This window comes from Chrysemys picta, chromosome 12, assembly GCF_011386835.1.
Source record: "Chrysemys picta bellii isolate R12L10 chromosome 12, ASM1138683v2, whole genome shotgun sequence".
Lineage (NCBI taxonomy): Eukaryota > Metazoa > Chordata > Testudines > Emydidae > Chrysemys > Chrysemys picta.
In genome coordinates this window covers 49668853-49690146 of record NC_088802.1, presented here as the reverse complement: position 1 = coordinate 49690146, position 21294 = coordinate 49668853, and the positions used below count along the sequence as shown (strand labels likewise).

The following is a 21294-nucleotide window of genomic DNA, read 5'->3' as shown; positions in this document are numbered from 1 at the left end:
TAGGGTTTCCATTCTCCCTGCCTCACCACTGACTCAGTGTGCATGCCCATTTCCCCTTCCTCCATGGCAGGAATGCTGTGTGCCCCCCCAACCCCCCATTCCCCAGATGCCTGTGTGCATGTCCCCATTCCTTGCCACCATTATTATTCTTTCTGTTTGGGAGATAAGTGATTCAGGATGTCAACATATTAAACTCTCTAGGGAAGATGAGCAGTGATGAATTGCAGTATTGTTACGCTGGAAACCATTAATGGGTGCCATCAACCAGTTGTTGGATAGACAGTTGAGGAGCTGGCATTGGCAGGGACGTCATGTGGCCCCCGTTTTCCCCCAAATCAGTACAGTTCTGGCTCTGGATGCCTAGGACATTCCCTGAAATTTCAGAATTGATTGGCTGTGGTGTTCAAGTTATCAGTTTGCCATCTGAAAGCCCTTGAAGTCATTCGGCCCTTTGTGTGGTAATGTGCATCTCAGTGGCAATTAATGGATGTCCCTAAAAGAGTTATGAATTCAAATAAGGAGTAATCAGCAGGAGCAGATGAACTGCAAATCAAGTGTATTTATTATGCATTGATTGATGATAGTATTAAAAAATAAGGAAAACAAACAAATACCAAGAATAGAATCAGAATTCTCTAATGGCAGTGTCCTTTCTTCATCAGGAGTAAATAATAGCTCTGTAATGGAGGTTTCAAAAACTTTAGTTGCTGTAACTAAAATGTGTAAATTACATATAATCAATTCATGTGAGAAGGGAGGAAGCACACATTCTAAATGAGACCCCTCACCTGGCATCATGTCACAAACAACATTGCAGAAATGTAGCCAACCCAGTTGTGCTTTTGTTACAACATTTGATGATGATATAAATAAACTTCTGTCTGGGAGACTAAAGATGTCTCGTTTTAAATAACAGGTATGGGTTGGTTTGTTTGTTTTCTTTTAAGACCTTGCTACCATGGAAGAAAGAATCCTGAAACGTTACTACAAAAAGGTGACAGAGTTTGTGGCAGATATGACCAAAATTTTTGATAACTGTCGTTACTACAATCCAAGTGACTCCCCTTTTTACCAATGTGCAGAGGTTCTTGAATCATTCTTTGTACAGAAGCTAAAAGGATTCAAGGCAAGCAGGTAAGGCAAAGTGTTCCCCATATTGATAATCGTGTGACTGTAACCTGAGTTTGTTTTAGAAAATCTTCCTACTACCCTAAGCTTATCCTACTGCACTCATATAAAGGCCTGCCTCTTTCCCCACGCATGCCATTATAGCTAGATTTGGAAGGGAAGAATCTCGAGTCAATACATTCCAGCTGTTGGTTTTTGTCAAACTTAGGGCCTGAACCTGATCCTACTTAAGTATTTGTATAATTTTTTGTTTAAAATATGAATTACATATCAATATGGGCATTATCATAATTATAAAGAAACTGAACACTAAAATAAAGAAGACCTTTTCAGTTACTGTGAAAACCAAATCAAAGGGACCAGCTTCTGTTTTGAATATAATTATTAGCTACGTATGGTCCACTGGTGCCAGGACCTTTCCTAACACTGAAGAAAGGATGCTCCTCCTACTCCAAAGAGCTCACAACCTAAGGAAAATTTAAATGTATGCAAAAGTAAACAGTTCCTTACTCTTATCTAGCAAACTTCCATCTCTTCTTGTTGTTTTGTATCATTTAGATAACCTGTTCACTCTCATTTTTAAGCGACTATATGTCCAATTGAAATAATAGAAATTTAAAATTGAGACTAATAGTTTAAAATAAAAAACAGAAATTTAGCTTTAAGTTCCTTTTCTGCAGGAAAAGACTGGTACAGAATATTCCATCTGGGAATCTTGTTTGTAAAACTAACATGCACTCTGCTTAACATGAACTATACAGCTTGCCAACTACATTTCAGGCTATAATCCATATGCCCTTATGTATAATACATAGTATCATGTACTTACTTACATAAAACCAGGGGAGCTGAGAGTGGTAGTACTGCTATAATTAAGATTGAGACTAGTTTACTCTTTAACACTAGTATAGTAATAGGACTCTCCATATATCATTGCAGATTTGTATCCCAACAATAAACAACCTATATTTAATTACAAATATTACTTTCATTCAATTCAGCTTGAATCAGAATTCTGATTATGTACAATCAGTTGGTAGATTAGTCAGCTTGACCATTACACTTGAATTCTGGTAGGTTTAGATCAATTCAAGATTCAATCTATTTGCAATTAACTGTTAGAAGCTGCACTTATATCCATCTGTGTGGAAGTTGCTAGTTTTCCAAGTGGGACAAGAGCAGGACTACGGGGAAGTGCACGTGTGGCCAACTGAAGCACTTGTGTGTTTACCCTCTTAATTTAATTCTGTGATATCTGCTTTTATCAGGCCATTACTGGCTCATGCTTCTTTCATTCTGTCATATTTGGTTATCCGACATTCATTGTTTGCACACTAATTTCATTGCTGCATCTTATTTGTTGTGCTTCTTCATTTACACCATCCATGTTCTTTCTTTTCTTGCAGATTGTGATATCTTTAGTCTGACCTTTTTAACTGGAATCAGAACTGGATGTTGGGGTCACTCTTTCTTTTATTGTACAGTACCATGACATTAAACTGCCTTAAAAAATCCAGATCAATGTCCAAATATTAAGTGTTCGTTTTAAAATGGAAACAATTATTTGCCAGCAGCCATGTTGGTAAACAAAAATGTATTAAGAAACTGTCTGTTCCTTGGAATACTGTATTTAAACAAAGTCAAATAATTCAGTCTTGGAAACTATGTATTTTAATTAATTATTTGCAGTCACTAATAAAACTGTGAACGTTAGAAAGGGGATTCGCTGAACTCTGATTAGCAAAAATGTGGTATTAATTTCTTTTACTATTCAGTTTTTTATGTTTGAATGTTTATCCAAAGACTTCCCAAATCAATGTAACTTAAGTATATTTTGTATATTTTACTAAAAGTACCGTACTAACTTATGAATTGTCTTTATGCCTTCCCTATTATAGAATACTATTATGTATCTTGATTAGTAAAATTTTATTTTGGGCATTTTTGGATATTCCGGTGAAGCATCATGTTTTGTATACAGTGGAATTTTTTAACGCTGTAGCTGAAAACTTCTGTAAAGTTCAGAGATGCTTGTTTTAAATGGTGTTTGTCTCCAAAGATGAACAGACACAACATGGCTGCATTCCCCTCCCAGTGATTGACCCTTGGCATCCTCTTAGAGAAACCGTGTTCTCAAAAATGAAGGGTGCTTAATTCACTTTTTTCTGTATTCTGCAGGTCTCATAACAACAAACTGCAGTCTACAGCTTCTTAGAGTTCAGCGTGTTAACCTAACACACACACAGCAAGAATCTGGTTGTCTGAAATTTTTAATTAAGAAGCCAGATGGTTTTTAGTCAGGTTATCCTGACAAGACTTGATGTAAACTGTGTTTTTATTGGTCACAGCAGTCAAATTATATTCTTGGCTTATTTTGTCCAAAGGACAAAGGAATAAAAATCAGCAGCACCACTTTCTTGTCAAGATCAAATTGTTGTACTATTGTGGCAGAAATGAGAAAACTTTGTTTTGTTGGCGAGAGAGAGAGCAAGCAAGCAAGAAAAAAGATACAGTAAATGGGGTCAAGTTTAACTCCATGGAAATGCCACGTCTGTTCTTCAGTGAAGAAGCTGGTTTAAAGTCCACACAGAAAACTTTGACTGTATTTATTTATTGTTGCAAAAAAGGACGCTTTTTTATTGCTGCCCTCATTTGTCAGCTAATTATTTTTTCTTATAAAATCCGGCCCCGGTTACATGTAATCCATTCTGTATCTTAACATGATTCCTGTAGGTAAAAGTACAAGAAGACCTCTAGATGTCTTTTCTTTCTATGAAAGGAGCTGCTATGTACACATGTGCACACAAAAAAACTGGGAATCAACAATGAGTTTATCATTCGTGGTAGAGAAAAAGGATTAAGCTTGCATAAAAGTTGGGCTAAGTGGTCACAGACTACAGACTCTGTTGCCTTGAATATAACAGTACAATTTGTCATTTACTCTGCACCAGACTGAAATGAGTAAAATCTATTTGAAGGTATCTTGTTTGTAAACATTTGTCAGATTCTAATTTTTTTCTTTTTGTATTAAAATTCAAAACATGGATGTATAATGAAACAAAATAAATGGAGATAATTTTTCTCCCCACAGATGTAGCTGTCTTTGAATGTGCGCTAATATGTTTGTAAAGTTTTTGAAGGGTGTGTGTTTGGAATTGGAAGTATCCCAAGTAGTAGGGGAGGAAAAGGTAAGAAAGGTAGAAAGGGAAAGCGTTTCTTTCGTTTCATTAAGCAACTACTATCCCTTTAAAAACCAATTCTACTGTGGTGCCATAATTGCTGCATCAGATAATAAAGGCAGTATTGTGAAATTTCGTTGCCCACTTCTGAATTAGAAAGAAGAAGGCAAAATATCATCCAGGAATGAAGTACCACATGTTTGTAATTCTATCTCTAAAGGGCATTCTCAGTGGTTTTGTCTCTTCCTATACAAGGAAAGCTAGCATGAGGGATAAATGGAAGCCAACAGAGGGAGATGTGACTTGCAGACTTTTTTTTCCTTCTCCTCTCTCTGATCTATCACTTGCACATTGCTTATGTAACTGACTTTGTCATATTAACTGCCTCCAGTAAATCAGCCAAGGCTGGTTTATGCAGCTCTACAACCATTTTGCTAGATTTTGCACTAATTCACAATTAGCTTTGTCCTACAGTGATCTGGGATTTACCTGGTTTATGGATAAGCTTCCCTTGGGTTTAACCTCACCCTGCTATGCAAGAAACTTTCCTGTTAATTTCTTAGAAATAAGACATTGCTACTGACCACAGTTTTCTTACAATTACATGCTCAGGTGTACAGGTTCTTCTGGGTTAATTTTATCTAATAAAACCCATACATTTTTGTACAGATACTGTCACTTAACCTATATGTGAAAACTAAAAATGAATTGTTCAATGTGAAAACAAAATCAGTTTATGCTTCTTAAAAATATTATGAGAAGAGTAGTTGCATTTAGGTTATGTTGTCCTTTGACTTCTTAAAAGAAATGCTACATATTGTATGCATTGTGTTTGATGCAAGAAGGAAAATTCTCAATTTAATGAGTTCTGAAAATATTCTGCATCTCTTCCCAACTTCATAGTATTTCTGTACTATTTATTCATATATAAATATATATGATGTCATTTGAAACTGAATGCGAAAAGAACTTTCTTACCTGTAGCCAATAGATTGCTATGTTTTTAACAGTTGTGGCAAACTGAAGAGTACTTTTTTTGTACGTAATAGGACATTACATCCTAGACAAATAAAGTCATGTGTTTGACATCTGATTTGGTGGCGTTTCTAATGAAACATTGGTTGATTACGTAGCTCTTGGCATTGCCAAATTTTATATAACTTCTTAGGAATTTTTAATACAAATTATTCTCTTGCTAGGGAAATGTTAATCTCATATAGACATTTTCACATTCTTGACATCTTTTCAGTTTTTCTGTTGCCAGCTAACACGTGGAGACATTTTCTAGCTTTATCAGGTATCAAATTTTGTGGACTTGTCTTTTTTTAAAAGTGATATATTAAAAAATAGAAATACCATATCTGCAATACCAGTATCATTCCTGTACATGTATTTCAAAAGTCATACTTAAAACTGGTTCTTAAAAGCATGAGAATTCATATTTGAAACCAGCTATGTTGCTCCAGTGTCCTGTTTCTATATATTATTACCATGTAAATTCCAAAGTGTCTATTACTGAATTATGTTTTAACTTGGGGTTTTGGTGACACAAACTAAACCAAGTTGAGGTTTGTTTTTCTTTATGCTGTGTCATCAGAGGTCCTCAGATAAACTTGAGCGCATGTAATTAGTCCTTTTGTAGAATTTAGTTCAAACGCTTTTAAATCCTCATAATAGGTTGTAGAAAGATGTGTTCATAACAGATCTGCGTAAATCACTGGAGAGACTGCAGTGTCTTATGTGCTCAGCGTATCAGTTGATTGGCTGCAAAATATTCATGTTTGTCCTGCTGAAAAGAACATCAGGAGTTAATTTTTTACAGGATCTCTTACTTTAGAAGAAAGTTTTGTTAGAAATGTTGAGGGGCAAATACACTCTAAAGGGACACTGTCATCTACTTACTTTTAAAATCTTTTTGCTTTTCGTTGTTTGTAATAAAACATACTAGAAGTTTTGAGAATAAAAATCCCCGCCAGATTTGTCCTTTTTGTTGTCTAAACTTTTATCTGTTTAGCAATGCATGTGGCTATATTTGCTTGCTTCTGTCTGTACATTAGCATCGTTGCTGATGTACTGTTGCACGTTGCTGCTGCTCTCATGTTAAGGCCTGCTTGACTTGTAGCATTGGCCTTTTCACTGGTGTTTGTTGGAATATCGGGTTTTTAGGGACTCTTAGAATGGGGGGGACATTTCCTGAGTTAACAGTTTACAACCTAAGTTTGACAGTGTCCCTTTAATGAAGATAGATGTGTAGCCTGATATGTGCACCTCATTTGCTATCCCAACACCACACAAAATAACCTGAAAGTGAACTGTAAACTGTCTTTTAATGATGAAATCATTAAAATCTGTGTAAAGCAAAATTGACTCAGTATGAAAAGCTAGCTGTACTATAGACTAGTTTTCTATGGAACATGTACTTTCCTGTACATTTAATACATTTTTATATGCTTAGTAATCTGCCCCATACTGGGTAATTAATTGCGAGACTGCTAATGTAATTGAGTATGAAATGTTTTGATCTTTAAAGAAATTCTCACTTTTTCTTTCCATTCCTTTGCTGCATTAGTCATCTATTGTAATTCAGAAGTTACTTTGCCACCTCATCTCTTGAGCTTGTAAGGCAAGTATGATAAGTAATGGCCCTTTTTCCTTTTTAAATCAGGTACAGCTTTTAAAATAGTGTGATCTTGTTTAGTGAGAGAGTCTGGAAGAGCAATCCAAATGATTTATAAACATCGTCCTGCAGTATGACACGTCTACATATATTTCTAAACACCACCCATTAAAACATACGCTGGGTTTACCAAAAAGTGAAAATAATGAATAGTTAAATGTTTAAGTTATAGACACTGAAACATATTGGACTGTTACCTCTTAACTTATTATGTGACACAATAAATAACCACTTCACCTCTTCCAGAAGGAAGGTAAGATTTTTGTGATGCGAAAGGAAAAATAAAGCACCTTGCTGCTTTTCCCTCTTTCAGTAACGTCCTGATGTCCCAGTCCCCGTGTAGCCCAATGAAAAAATAGATAAACACCAAATAAAGAGTTGAGCCCAAATAAAATGCCATTGTTGTGTAAATCAACTTTACCTAATAAAGGATTTATCTATTTCCTTAGTGGTTTAACTCTCCAGGTGCAATATTTATTCTAGGGTGTGGTTTAAATCTAGGAGTGGTCAAATGATGGTTTGTCCTAAGCTACTGGTCTTGTTCCAGCTGCTATCCATCATCACCATTGATAGCCTATTTGTCTCCTGGGGGGGAGCAAGTATTAAATGAGCCAAGGCAATGGCACTACTCTTCACCCCCCACTCCAGGTGTCTGCTTCAGATCACTGTTCAGTGTCATGGATGAAGGCAGTGGGGGAAGTGCATTGCTGAATCTGGATCAATGGAAAACTGGGCATCATTGAGCAACACTCAAATATCGGTTGAAAATAGAATACCCAAACTTGATACATGGATGTAGCCCTTCCTCCAGTGCACTGAGTTGCTGCCAGGAACAGTCTTATTCTGCCAAAGTAAAAGTCCCTCATTAGAGTTTGCTTGGGAAAATTTCAACTGACATCTCGATTGTAAATGTGCCATTCTCCATGCTCGCTCAACTCTGTTCTCACTTAAATGTAATAAAAGTAGTAAGAAGGCACTGTGACCTTTTTAAATAGATGCAAGCTACTGGTTGTCAGGTAGCAAGCATCTCTGCGGGTACTTCAATCATATGATAAAACTGTTCTGATTCTAAAAGCTAGCTAGTGTGTACAGCCCAGTAAACCAACCCTTCACCTCTCTCCCAGTTGACAATGCAAACAAATGCTGACTTACAGCAAGAATATATAGTGTTTTAGAAGTGACAGCAGTGTTTGCAGTCAGTGCTTTAAGCCTATTGCATGTCAAGAAATAAATCACATGAGAACAATTCTGGGAAGGTACTTTTGCTGTTCTATTCATGTCACCTTGCTTGCCTGCCCCTACCATTTTGGTTTCTGAATAGTCTCCTGGTAAAATCCTTTGGTGTACTCTGCCATAATGCATAGTGACCTAGGTGTACCATTTTGCTGAGAGAGTCCTTGCTTCAGCTGACTTTAAAAAAAAAAAAAAAAATTTACCTCATTATTGTGTAAATCTACGGCAGAGTCAAAAATCAATAGTTCCAGACCTGAATACTACAGAGCTCTACAAAATGAATGTATTCTCCTGGCTGGCTGGCCGGCCAGATTCATACAGAAATCAAGATTGATATTTGCCTCTGTGACTTTCCTCACTCCCCACCATGGCTATGCAGCCTCTCGTTGAAGCTAACACGTTTGACTGCCTATATCTAAGGGCTTGTCTATACTACCTGCAGGATCGTGGGCACCGATCGATCCAGTGGGGGTCAATTTTATTGCATCTAGACTAGACGCGCTAAATCGACGGCTGAGCGCTCTTCCGTCGACTCCGGTACTCCAGTGGAGCGAAAGGCACAGGCAGAGTTGATGGGAGAGCATCAGCTGTCGACCTACTGCAGTGAAGACACCACGGTAAGTAGATCTAAGTACGTCAACTTCAGCTACGTAACTTAGATCGATTCCCCCACTTCCTCCTCCCCCAGTGTAGACCAGGCCTGAGAGGCAAATTTAGTTAATCTTTGTCTAATGGCATGTCTACACTTACTGGGGATCCATGCTGCTGCGATCAATGCAGTGGGGGTCGATTTAGCAGGTCTAGTGAAGACCCACTAAATCAACTGCGGATTGCTCTCCTGTTGACACCAGTATGCCAGTGGAAGGAGAAGAGTAAGGTAAGTTGATGAGAGAGTGTCTCCCGTCAACGCAGCACAGTGAAGACACCGTAAGTTGAGAAGCTTTAATAGCCCACCTGCAAGATACTACTTTTTTAACATTTTGACAACAGCAAGAGATTTTACTGCTATTCTAAAAGGCAGCTATTTTTTTCCACGGTTAGGGGAACTAGTTCCCCACAAGCTGTTTTAAAATAACTTTTTCATTACTAGCTAAGGAAGTTGATGCTTTTTTTTTTTTTTTTTTAAGGTATTGAATCTTTTTATTGGGTCTCTTCCTCGACTTTTATTTATTTTATTTGTTTTAAGTTTCTGCCCGAAGAGTAGAGCTGATTAAAACAAACTGATGAAAAGGCTAAGAAGCTGGATTTTAGATAATTGGGGAGAGGGCTATTTAGGAATATTTAGTACCAGCATTTCCTACAAGGGGTTAAATGTCAAAAAGATATTTGTTGAAGTCTCACTAAGGCTCTAAAAGTAAAAGATCAGGTCCAACATAGAACTGATTCAAAGGTAGCTTTACTGGTTTGCAGATATAAACCTCATACACTTGTCTTAGAAAAATTATACCAAATACACTCAATAGTTTCAGGGTTGAACATCCACTTTAGAAGAGTAATTAGGCATGCAAAATGTGTATGCAATTGCATGACTGATTTGCATGCCTCAATACCATAATTTGTACATGCAAATAGGTAACTGTACACATACTAATTGGCTATTTGTGCATGATTTGTATTCAATTAATGAAATAAGGCATAAATTTTTAAAAGGGTAATTAAACATTGGAACAATTTACCAAGGGTCATGGTGGAGTCTCCATCACTGACAAGTTTAAAATCAAGAATGGATGTTTTAGAAAAAGCTTTAGGAATTATTTTGGGGAAGTTGTATGTCCTGTGTTATGCAGGAGGTCAACTTAAATGATCACAATTGTGCCATCTAGCCTTGGAATCTATAAATGGATCAATCTCTGAGCATATGTGTAGGCTCCAATAAGGTGTGCTGTGGCATATGTATGTTGAACATGTTTCTAAATGACCAGAAAAATCTGGTCCCTTATATTTGAGAAAAATGGTATAATTATACATTGTTTAAAAAAACAGTATTATGTACTTTGAGGAAACCAAAGTGCTGCAAAAATTTTATTTGTCAGAATTCTTAATTTGATAGTGTTTCAAAACAAATGTCTACATATTTATGCTGTGCAGCCGTTGAGCTACAAATGATCATGCAACACGTTACAGAGTTAGGGTTTGAATGCTCGTTTTTATAATCTCATTGCACTGAGAACTTTAATACTATGAAATACACAGTTCTGAATATTAATCTAAGCAGTAAGAGACAGCTGTTCTCAGTTAAAGTGGTGTAAAGCCAGAGTGACTCCAGTTACTCCTGATATATATAAGAGGTGCTGACAAAAGAATTTAGCTCTAAAAATAATCATAATGGGTTATTTTCTAAATATTAGGATTTAAATTATGTATTACAAAAAGGATAACCTATATTTAAAGGGAAATCCACTAACCAGTTAATGTTCTCTACAGTGAGTGAATAGGTTTGATTCCTAGGCTGTGGGTGGTTTTGTTTGTTTTTTCTTCTTTTTGCACACTATATTGGTATCTGTATATAACCAGAACCTTTGAAGGAAACATTGTTTTGTAAACCCTATAAGACACCAGGTGTTCATCAGTACTGGAGACAGAATTAAGCAAGAGCTGAGCTGTAGTCACTCTAAGAGGATCCTTACTATGGCAGACTCAATTCAAGGAGAGACCAGTTTTGTTCTGCTAGCTGACTGCCAGCGCTGCTTATGCCGTAGTAAAGCAGTTAGGACCGTAGCCTCATCCACACTTGGTGTGAGCTACCCCTTGAACTTTACGATCCCTCTTCCTGTTGAATCTTTTTACATAGTTGCTGCCGCTGCTTAGCAGCCCATCTCCTGGCCGCAGACGCCCTCTCAGGAACTGCAGCAGAAGGGCAGGTAGCTGCCGTCTCTTGTGGTAGATCTGACCCATCACAATGTATCTACTTCCTGCAAAATAACACATAATTGACGCTGGATTGGTTTATTTTCATTGTTTTTTTCCTAAAATGAAACAAGGAAATGAACCACGCCTGTTCCCGTTTGGATGATTGTAGCTTAGTCACGTTTTCTTTTAACATCAATTGGGCTAAAACCAAATGTGTTAAAGTAGCAAAATTCAAATTATTAATAAAGCAAGAGATGGGCCAAAACTGGAACTGGCTATGCCAACTCCCCCCACCGTCACCTTGACTTTTGGAGGTTGGATAAAAGAAGCAGGTCTGCTTGCGGGTGAAAGCTTCAGCAGGGCAAATGTTTTACAGAATGTATTTTTAGGGGATTGAATGGCTTTAACCATTCTGCCTTACAGACCGTTGGGCTTGTTTTGCAGATATGGGGAAACCAGAAAGAAAACAGTTTGTGTGTCCCCTGCTCCTAAATGAATCTGTTCCTTCTGCCCAAACTGTCCCATGAACCCCTTTTAAATCTAGCCTAACTGAAATCCCACACCACCGAAAGGAGAAATAGACTGGATTTTGCTGGGAATCATTACCAAGTTTAAAATCTGGACATGGTTTACTGCAGTTTAAAGCATCCACAACGAGAATGTGAACTCGGAAGAAGAAACCATCGGGGGTGATATACAGGCGACTCATCTTGTATAATCCGTCGCTATTTACCAAGAGTGTAACCAGGCTGACTCCTTTCTCCAGTGTTTCCACATCATGAACAATCCCATTCACTGCTGTTTTAAGAAGGGAGAGAGGGAAAATGATCACTCGCTACACTTGCTAGTGGAACATTGATACTCAGCTCATGATACATGTGGATGCTCTAAACGAATCACAATGGTGCAGTGAACAGAAGTCTTAAAGTTTATAAAGTATTTCAAAGTTGAGTCCTAGGTGGTGTTGAATAACAGTGCAGGTTGGGAATGGTAGGGTTGAGTAGTCACTTGAAAGGGAGAAGAAAAAGAAACATTCATTAGAGTATTCTGCTGTATTACTATATTACACTAGAGTATTATCTAATTTGAGAGGAGAGTCCTCTTGCTCAGTGTCCTTGCAATGCAGCTTGCTGAGGTAGCAAGCGTCCTAATCTTAGCCAACCACGTGGAGCTGTGCTACACCATTTCTGCCTCAAAGACTCAGGCCTGGGCTGAATTAACCAAGGGACTGGAAAATCCCCCACATGTATTCTAGATAGACTGCGATAAAGTCACTGGAGAGGTAAGGCTAGAAAACTTCCTTGACAAAGGTCAAGGCCATATCTGCCTCATGGAGTGAAAACTTCTCTTTGATGCAGCCACTAGCCTTTTAATCTCTAGATGTAAATTCATGAGGAGTAAAGCCCCTTCTGTGATCACTCTAGGGGAACCATGGCCATGGGGCTGTGCAGATTAATGTTCATTCAGGCTGGGTTAAGAGACATGCTTTTTTTGTTTGTTTTTAATTTAAGAAATAAATGAAATTGTTTAATCATTAAAGGATGAAATACGGAGAGGGCCAGTACAAGGCCTCGATCAGAGACCTATGTGCTGGGCGTCATTCTAAAATTTTGACTAGAAGGAAATTAAGGAATGTTTACATTTGTAGAAGACTGCCTAATGTCTAGTCAGGCAAAACAGATGCCTCATAATATGCTTATTTTCTGGAAATAGAAACACCTGTTAACTGGTGCTAGGCATGTATTTTACTTATCTACTTTTAAATATTGAGAAACACCATCTAATCCCCTGCTTCTCTGATAATGAGACACAGCTCCATTCAGAAAACTTGTGCGCCGATTTCCAGTGCAATTAACCCAGAACTACACTATCTTTTGCTATCATCTATGTGTGTGACAAAATGGCCATTAGAACCTATTGCAGCATGACCGCTGCAGGCAGAAGTCCTAGGAAGCTAAAGCGGAGTCCGGAATGCCGACAGCATGCTATTCAGGCCAACATCTGGCATGGTCTTCCATCCAAATGATATCCTAAAACTCATTAGAGCTAGGTAAATAATGCAATGGCAGTTAAACAATACAGCTACAAAGGTAGAGGGAGAGAGATGTATCCAGCTGTGGGTTAATAAGAAATGGAGAATCATATAGACGGCTTGTGAAATGGCTTTAGCACTGACAGTGATGTGTGGATGGAGTGGGGACACTAAGAAGGTCAGTGCCAGACAGAAAGGGGATGAGATAGTGAAACATGATTGATGCTATTTGTTGTGTATGTATAGGAACATCTGTGATGGGTGCCTTAAAAACAGTTGTTAGAATAGGCTGGAGCAAGCCCAAGAAGGCTTTTAAAAACAAGAACGGAAACGTATGTGCTAGTAGCATGGGCCAATGAGAGTGTCTGGTATGCCTGCCTGTAAGTGAGAATATATGCAATGGAACAAAACGGTCTTACCAAATTCACTCACACAGAAAGCCTCTGCTTCATCCTTCTCCCTCCTGCACTCCGTCAGGCACACCTTCTCCTTGTTGTCAGCATCTAGAACTGCAACAGGCATGTATGTTGTGGATGTGCAGCATTAACACAACATGCCCCCTGGAGTTCAGGACTGAAAGTAAGTAACCCTATTCTCCTGAGGGGTCACAAAGTGCCTTCCAATAGAGGTTCCCCCTTACCTTTCTTTAGCATGTTGAAGTGATACAGCAGGCTCGATGACTGGCGGTTGGTGACCCAGGAGGGCTTGCTGACGTTTCTTATAGGGTCGTGCTGTTTGTAGGGATTCATCTTGCCAGGTCGGTTGAGGTGATCCACCATATTGGGATCTTCTGTCTCAACTGCCCCTGTGTCTTGGAAAGGATGCATCTCAGCTAAAGTCAAGGATCTGCCTTTATAATGGGAAAATGCTCTATGGTGGAAGCGTGCTGAGATGCTGTTCGCTGACTCGGACTGAAACCTATCTGCCTGCATTCTGTTTGCATGATTGAAGTAAAAGGAAGCAGAAGGAGGTCCCTCCATGTGGCTCTCGGAAGCCAGGACCCTGCCATCCTGGTGAGGCTCTTTCCTCAGCCCCGTATTGTTTTCCACTGAGGTCTTGGCCTTTTTCTTTCTCTCTGGTGAGACTGAGAGGATGTCAGCAGCTTTTGGCCACTGGAGGTTAGCTGGAGACAGCAACCAATGCTCTGTTTGATTCTCTTCACCAACACTGCTGCCTCTAAATGGGAACTTAGCTTGGCTTGGTGTGGAGTCTGCTGCACTGTACCCATCTTTGCTGAGTGCCCGAATGGGTTTTCCGATATAGGGCAGGTATCCTATGTACAAATAAACAGAAGAGGTAGAATTGTTTTAACTTTTTGGGGGGAGGAGGGATGGCTTGTAAGCTCTTTGGGGCAGAGACCTTTTTTTATATGTATGTACAGTGCCTGGCACAAGGGGAGGGGCACTTGAAGCCTCTAGCCATTACCATAATATAAACAATAAATGGTCCACTAACAGGAATAAAGCACAGTGTGTGCCCATATCTGATTTCACTGTCCTCACATAAAGAAGGACAGCACCTGCCTTTCTGGGCATCATTGCTTGTGGAACAAAATCTGAATTAGCTTCTCCTTTCCAAAATGCCGCAGGGTTGAAAATAGCTGGGATTCGTACAACAAAACAGCCTTTCAAAAAATGCGGGGGCCAGAAACACAGGAAAGATTGGAGGGGAACTTTATAGCTCCTATTTCAGACAGAATCCCAGTAACTCCAGCACGGAACTTGGCCCAGCTGTGTGCGAGCTGAACCCTGGTGATCTGCATTTTTACTATTATTGTTACAAATTAAAAACACGATTTATAAACAAACCCTTCTCTCGAAAGAGCCCTGAAAGTCCAGGGAGCATCCGGGGGAGCCAGATTCACAGTGCATTGCGGGCTGATAGTTCTGTTGTCATAGCCTTTTAAACAATTTGGTTTTCCCATCCATGGGACGCCTTATTGACAATGTCATGTGGACTTTTCAATGCTCATGGGCTTTGAGGATTGCTGAATAGATCTTTATCCAGCGTTTTGGACTTCTGACTTGTGCGGCATAGAGCTGTCAAGGAGCCCAAAAAGCTCATGTTTGGTAGAAGAGCCGTTGCTTTTAAGTAATGATCCCTTGCAGTTTGTTCCTGATGGCAGAAAGATGGGATTGAAAGAGATCTGCCCTTTATTTCAAAATGAAAGTTAAGAAATTATGTTAAAATATAATTGTGTTTTTGGGTCAGGCAGGTTAACAGCACAGTGCAGGCCAACTGGGAAAATTTCCAGGTCTCATTTCACACCATCCCTTTCCCCCTTTTGAATCTCACAAAGCAAATTGACTTTCCTTTTAGACAGAGTTTTCTTTCCCCTGCAGTTTTTTCCCCTTCAAAGTTGTGGTTCCCTCTTCCTTTTCAGCCTATTCTTGCCATGCAATTAGTTTGCCAATGTAGAGTATTTAAAAACAGTTTACCCACACACACAATGTGGGTGCTCACTGTTTGCGGTTAACTGTGTGTAGGAGGCCGATCCTGACTCGTCCTGTGAAGTATTTGACATAAACAGATGAATAAAGTCCTGGTTTATCTCCAAATCCTGACTCTCAGCTGTTGACCTCACCATTACTTCTCCATTGCTCTCACCAGCTGTTGTCATGGGAAAGATTTCCTGATATTTGGGCTGAATGCATATAAAGTCAGAAATTTCCATGAAGACAAGTGGAGGGTGGGGGGAGGTACAAGCTGAAGATAGGGACATGCCAGCGTGCACTGGAGCTGTTCTGCCTAGAGCCATGGAGCCTTTCAAAGAACAAGTCCTTTCAAACACATCTCCTACCTGCGATGTTTACCCCCAAGACACACTTTCACTAAGCACTGAATTTCTAAGAAGAAATTAAGCATTTTGTCATGACCCAGATTTCCAATCCCCCTCAATTCCTGTCAGATCGCTGGAGACTGGGAAAATAGAACTTCAACATAGCACCTGATCTTTTCTGTCCTCGGGGAGAGATGCACCTTTTACCTCCACACCCCTTGTGGGATGCAGTAACAAATCTGTTTAGTCTGACATGCAGAAGGCATAGGTGGGAGCTCAAAACTGCTGAATTTAACCACAGATTTGGAGCCTACAGGGAGTAAGGAAGGGGCTACAAAAGTCACATAAGAAACCACACACGAACCACTAAGTAACTCACAAAGTGCTCAACGCTGGCTAACTCAGGGTTCGTGGCATTAGCTGATTCTCTGTTTCTTGCAGGTGCTCTCCAGCTTCCCCAGACACACCTTCCTCTGACACAAGTATCTCTGCTTGCTTTCTAGACCAATGAACATGCTAAAATGTTCCTTTCCTCGGCTCTCATGTGCTTGCTGCTGCAGCGTGCTGAAACGGATGCAGCTGGAGAGGGCTGTCAGGGCAAGAATTGGAAATAATGTGTCCAGTCTTTGTGGGAAAGAGCGACGCTCAGCCTCTCCCCTCCTTGCTGGAAACAGCAAATCTGCCCTTTTCTGCCTTGGAATGTTAAGAAACTTACCTGCCACCAAGTTGGACGATGGTCCCATGACAAAACAGAGGAGCCAGAATGCTTTGGTTGTCATTCTGAAGGAAACCTTTTCCAGACTCTAAATGAACTGGAGTCTTTTATGCCCTTCCCCCTGGTTCATGCTAATGAGAGGCAGCCTTAGGGGAAACATGAATCGCTCCCTGGACAAACCATTGGAGCAAGACCAAGCTGCCGCAATCCTGCTAGCCTCCCACTGCCACTTCCTAAGAGAAATGTGCATGGAGCCCCCCCATGCTGGATACAATTGCCTGAAATGTCAGTTCTGTCTTTGCTTGATTAAACGAATCTTCCCTAAACTCCTACTCTCTACTCAAAGTAGTCGGGGTTGGGGTCTTGTTTTCCTTCCCTACCTCTGAGGGGAATCTGTACAAAACATATCAACGCATAATTGGATACAAGGAACTGCATTAAAATGCAGCATTCAGAATCAGGGAACACATCACCACTACATGTTAGCAGCTACTTTGGGGACAGGGAGGGATGTGCTGAGCATTTATGCACAGTTGGTTATAATGGGTGCATGTTTTTTTAAGGTCAATTATATTGTACATCTGGCTATTTCAGCCCTTACTTCATGGGGATTTTGCAAATTTGTTATAGTCATTGTCCATTCTCAACAGAAAGGGTCGCTGTTCCCTGTAGTAGTTTCAATTTATTTTAAAACCCGGTTTCAGTAATTTGAATAAGTATCTAGAACTCTGACACCCCTCCTCTCACCTTACACACACACAGCCAAATTCATCTTGAACGTAACTTTATTGATGTAGGATTCATTTAGCCCAATATGCTTGTTTCTATATATCCAGTTTAAACAGTTGAGGACTTTTCTTCTTATTACCAAGCCAGATGTTCACTGAAGCTGCTTACCCCACTGCCTGATAAGGGATGTTATGAGGATTAATCAGTTAGTTTATGCCTGTTTAGTGCTTTGAACACAAAAAGCACCAGACAAGTGTTGCTAAAGGTCATTAGAAATATCCTGTAGCCTGCTTACTGAAGCCCATCTTTACAGACAGAGGAAAGCTATGCAATGAAAGGCCCCAAAAGATTGCTGAATGTTGTAGTATCTATCACTTAGTTTAAGCTTAAATGGTTTATTAAGAATGATCAATGCATTAGAATAAATATATATAAACGCTCGATGGATTTCTAATGCGCCTGTCGACATGTTCTGTATCAAGTTACCAGTCAAGACAGAGAATGGTTGGGAGAATACTGCAGCTTTAGGATTGGATATTTGCCCTCACTGAAGTAAATGGTAAACTTCTGTTCTGTTTAATTATTTTAAATAAAACAGACCAGAGGTATATGAAAACTTCTTTTGGTTGCTACCAGTTAGAGTGGAAGTTTTATTTTGTTGATGTCTCTTGTAGATAATTGGTATTTCTTTATAACTGGACTGTCTTATATATTCCAACAAATTCCCCAGCAGCACAAAGTCTTATTTCATATAGCTGTGTACAGTTTATTTTCTATATATTTAAAATGGTTTGCAATATGTAAGGAAATTGTAATACATATATGACCCTATTCTTTAATTTCCCATTACATCGTGTGTTAATTCTTTTTCTTCTGTTACAATATGCCTTTTAAATGTTTTAAAGCTGAAAGTATGTTAATGTGGGGAAAAAACATTGTAGAAATCTAAACCCAGACACAATGCTGAACTGAACTCACAACTGGGGATTCACGTTAAATATCTTAGCCATTTATATTTTATTAATTTGGCTGTTTAGGAGTTGTTCCAGCACAGTGCATTCCTCTCCATTTCTCCTGGGGTGAGGTGGGACAATGAGGGGCTACACACCAGAAAAAGCAATGGGGTGGATTACATGAAATACACAGTTGTTCTGTAACATTTATCTAATGTGCTTCTATGGGACTGTGCGATGGCAGGCACGGAGCAAATACAACCTGCAAATAATTAAGTGAATCTGTTATGCTTCTTTGAATGTTAAACTCTTTATATTGTTTAAATTCCTCAAATAGTAAATAAGTCAGCTGGTTAGTGTCTGAACACCAGACTAGGTAAGCATTAGCGCCCCCTGGAGGATAAGGAATAAGAAAAAGATGCCTATGCTCTCTCTCCTGATTCAGTATTTTCTTCCTTATGTAAAGGATGTATGGGGCAAGATGTGAGTATGAATATGTGAGGAGCTACATGTGAAGGTGTCTTTCTGGGTGTAATTTATATCTACTTAAGGAGTATGGATGTGGGATGCATCAGAACCATGTGGACCTTTTGATGATATAAAGAAACCACTAAATAGATACAACCTTCTGATAAAACTATGTCAGTATAATACAATCCATTTTACTATATTGTTGTGTCTATGTCTGGGTGTTTCTCCTAAAAATTCAGCTATTTTAAAATTTCAGCTTCACGGGTAGCACTGTGGACAATATGGTGGTTAACATGTCTACGCTAGCCTTTGCACTGATGCTACTATTGGTGAAGCTGCTTTTTGGTTGGCAAACTGTAGTGAAACATTCCTACGTCCGACGAAGTGGGTATTCACCTACGAAAGCTCATGCTCCAATACATCTGTTCGTCTTCTATAACGTGCCACAGGACTCTTTGCTACTCCTAGTATAGGATTCCTTCTCCCTATGAGAGAAGTTTAGAACTACAATTTTAGCAACCAATTACATCTATTGAAAAACCCCAGAGACTCTGCACTGGTGACAATACTGGCCTGCAGTGAAAAACCAGATGAATTCCCCATTCCTAATCACCATCGAGAAAAGAACACTGAAGTTCTGATGCCATCATGACCCTGATGTGTGATGAACAATGGCTCACTACAAAACACTAGGGCTCAGATTTTCAAAAGCAGTTAGGTGTCCATCTGCTTACCACTGCAAGACCTAAGTGATTAGATGGCCATTTTCAAAAGTGACAGAGGCACGTAGGAATCTAAATCCCATTGATTTTAAATGAGTCTTAGGCGCCCATGCCTTTTTACAAAGGAAGTTAGCCGTCTAAATCCCTTCGGCCTTGCAACGCTGACACAACACAATGTCTCAATACCTTTAAAAACCTGGGCCTAAAAGATCAAAAATTAAGTCCAAATGAAGGCCTGGTCTACCTCTGTATCCCACCCTAATCCAATTGCATGCCAAAAACAAAGCCTCAAGCTGCTAAACCAGCAGCACCTAGACCCCACAGCTAGGAAGGCCCAATCAAAACCAATAAGGAGCTAGACTGATACCAATTCCGGTACAGAACGAAGCCCCTGATCCGAAGCTCCCTGCAGTCAGTGGACAGACTGCAATGGGCGTCGGCTCAGGCTTTTAGCCCAGTCCCTCTCCCACCGTTCAAAGTGCAAAACAAAGGGGGACCAAAGGCCACCAAGGCACATACCTGGGCCAAACCCCAGCCTCGGGCCCTGTCCTGGGCAGGCTGCACCCGTCTGACAGACACAGGCCGGGGCTGGCTCCTGTTTCCCGCGCGCCCTCACGTGCCCAGCGGCGGCCCCTGGTCTGACCGTGTTTACATGGGAACCGGCGCCGCGCCCCAAACCCGCCTCGGCGATCCCGGCCCGGCCCATCGCCTGCCCCAGGAGATCTGGCTGCCTCTCGCAGCGCGCCGGGGCCCGAGCCCGGGGCTCGCTGGACGCAGCTCCCGCAGCCCCGCTACACGGGGATTTCTTTCCGCCCGGCGGGGCTTAAGGGGCCGAGCTGCCTCAGGCTGCCCCCGCGCCGGTGCAGGAGTCCCCGGCCTTGTGCACGCAGCCATCGCAGCCCTGCTACGTGCACCAGCCGCCAACAATCCCCTAGCTCCTGCGCGTCGCCTTCCCATCGCACGGGAGGCGGGACTGCAGGATTAAAAGTGTATCAGGGCGGCGGCATGTGCAGCCCCTGCGGGCGATAATAACGTGGAAGCGGCCCAGGAGCCCGGCGGGGCGCCCAGACGCGAATTTACTAGGCTGCTCCGGCTCGCTACAAAACGTGTGATCGGCACGACCCAGATGGGACTCGAACCCACAATCCCCAGCTCCGGAGGCTGATGCCTTATCCATTAGGCCACTGGGTCACCCAGTGAAAACGGAGACGGGCGCGCTCTAAAGGCCCCGCCCGGCTCCAACTGGCTCCGCCCCGACCCAGCCCTTGGTCCTCGATGATTCCAGCCTCCCGCTAAGGGCCCCGCCCAGCCCAGGATGGCCCGCCCCCCACTCAGTCCCAAACCCGCCGAGCTCTGACTCCGCCCCTCCCCAGCCTCTCAATCAACAAGGCGCGCTAAGGACTTGTGCCTGGGCTGTGCCCTGCCGTTCGCGACACGCCCTTAGCCTGTCAGCGTCGCGCCGCTAGCCCCGCCCCGAACACGCGAGGGCCTCACTCGCGCGCAACGGCCGTTAGCTCCTCCCTCACCGCGCGCCCCGTTAGGCGGTGTCAGCCCCATGCCGCCCCCTGTGCTCTGGCCCCGGCCCTTGACCGCGCCCCCTTGCGCGCGCTTTCCTTTCTCGCGTCCGCCACAGCTGCTGTCTTCCCAGAGCCCCCCCCCATCGTTAGCACTGCCCTCTGCGCCCGTACCCCTGTAGTAGCTCTCCCCTGATGTTAGCTCTGCCCACTCCCATGCAGGTCTGACGTTAGTGTGTCCCCCACACGCCCTCCATGTCACCCATTCCCCCACACGTAGCGCACCCGTTAGCCCCTCCGGGGCACCCCACT

The 21294-nt window shown here is 41.3% G+C and overlaps 2 protein-coding genes and 1 non-coding gene across 22 annotated transcripts in view; 1 reads left to right on the top strand and 2 right to left on the bottom strand.

Moving 5' to 3' along the window:
* BPTF (bromodomain PHD finger transcription factor) overlaps nt 1-4216 on the top strand; it is a 91111-nt gene extending 86895 nt beyond the window's left edge. For 9 of the 14 annotated variants that reach the window (XM_065563632.1, XM_065563628.1, XM_065563634.1 and 6 more), the window contains 2 exons: nt 948-1134; nt 3307-4216. In XM_065563632.1, coding sequence (XP_065419704.1) covers nt 948-1134; nt 3307-3343 — 224 coding nt within the window. In that variant the 3' untranslated portion in view covers nt 3344-4216. Of the gene's footprint in view, nt 1-947; nt 1135-2534 lie in introns of all 14 variants that reach the window. The other 5 variants (XM_065563630.1, XM_065563622.1, XM_065563633.1 and 2 more) reach the window with 4 other exon arrangements.
* A 6010-nt stretch (nt 4217-10226) lies between these two features.
* On the bottom strand, nt 10227-20292 carry C12H17orf58 (chromosome 12 C17orf58 homolog). Of its 7 annotated transcripts, none has more exons than XM_005282916.4 (5): nt 19988-20271; nt 13740-14372; nt 13519-13608; nt 11674-11865; nt 10227-11129 (listed from the first exon to the last, which is right to left on the bottom strand). In XM_005282916.4, the coding sequence occupies exons 1-5, from the start codon at nt 20172-20174 to the stop codon at nt 10939-10941; spliced, it is 1293 nt and encodes a 430-aa protein (XP_005282973.3). In that variant the 5' UTR covers nt 20175-20271; the 3' UTR covers nt 10227-10938. The 7 variants fall into 7 exon arrangements, with proteins under 7 accessions (XP_005282973.3, XP_005282970.2, XP_042696940.2 ...); XM_005282913.5 differs by lacking the exon at nt 19988-20271 and adding an exon at nt 16594-16752; XM_042841006.2 differs by lacking the exon at nt 19988-20271 and adding an exon at nt 16594-16731 and having other exon boundaries at nt 13740-13910.
* A 294-nt stretch (nt 20293-20586) lies between these two features.
* TRNAR-CCG (transfer RNA arginine (anticodon CCG)) lies at nt 20587-20659 on the bottom strand. The gene has a single exon. It is a non-coding gene; the product is annotated as a tRNA-Arg (tRNA).
* Nucleotides 20660-21294: the final 635 nt, after the last annotated feature.

What these genes read in the sequence shown, in the direction of transcription:
- C12H17orf58 (XM_005282916.4), bottom strand. Translation starts at nt 20,174, where the DNA reads ATGGGCCGGGCCGGGATCGCCGAGGCGGGTTTGGGGCGCGGCGCCGGT. An exon ending in GAGGCTGGGGTTTGGCCCAG is followed by an intron (nt 14,373 to 19,987) that starts GTATGTGCCTTG and finishes ATTTGTACATAG; the next exon opens with GATACCTGCCCTATATCGGA. An exon ending in TTTCTGTGTGAGTGAATTTG is followed by an intron (nt 11,866 to 13,518) that starts GTAAGACCGTTT and finishes TTCTTAAAACAG; the next exon opens with CAGTGAATGGGATTGTTCAT.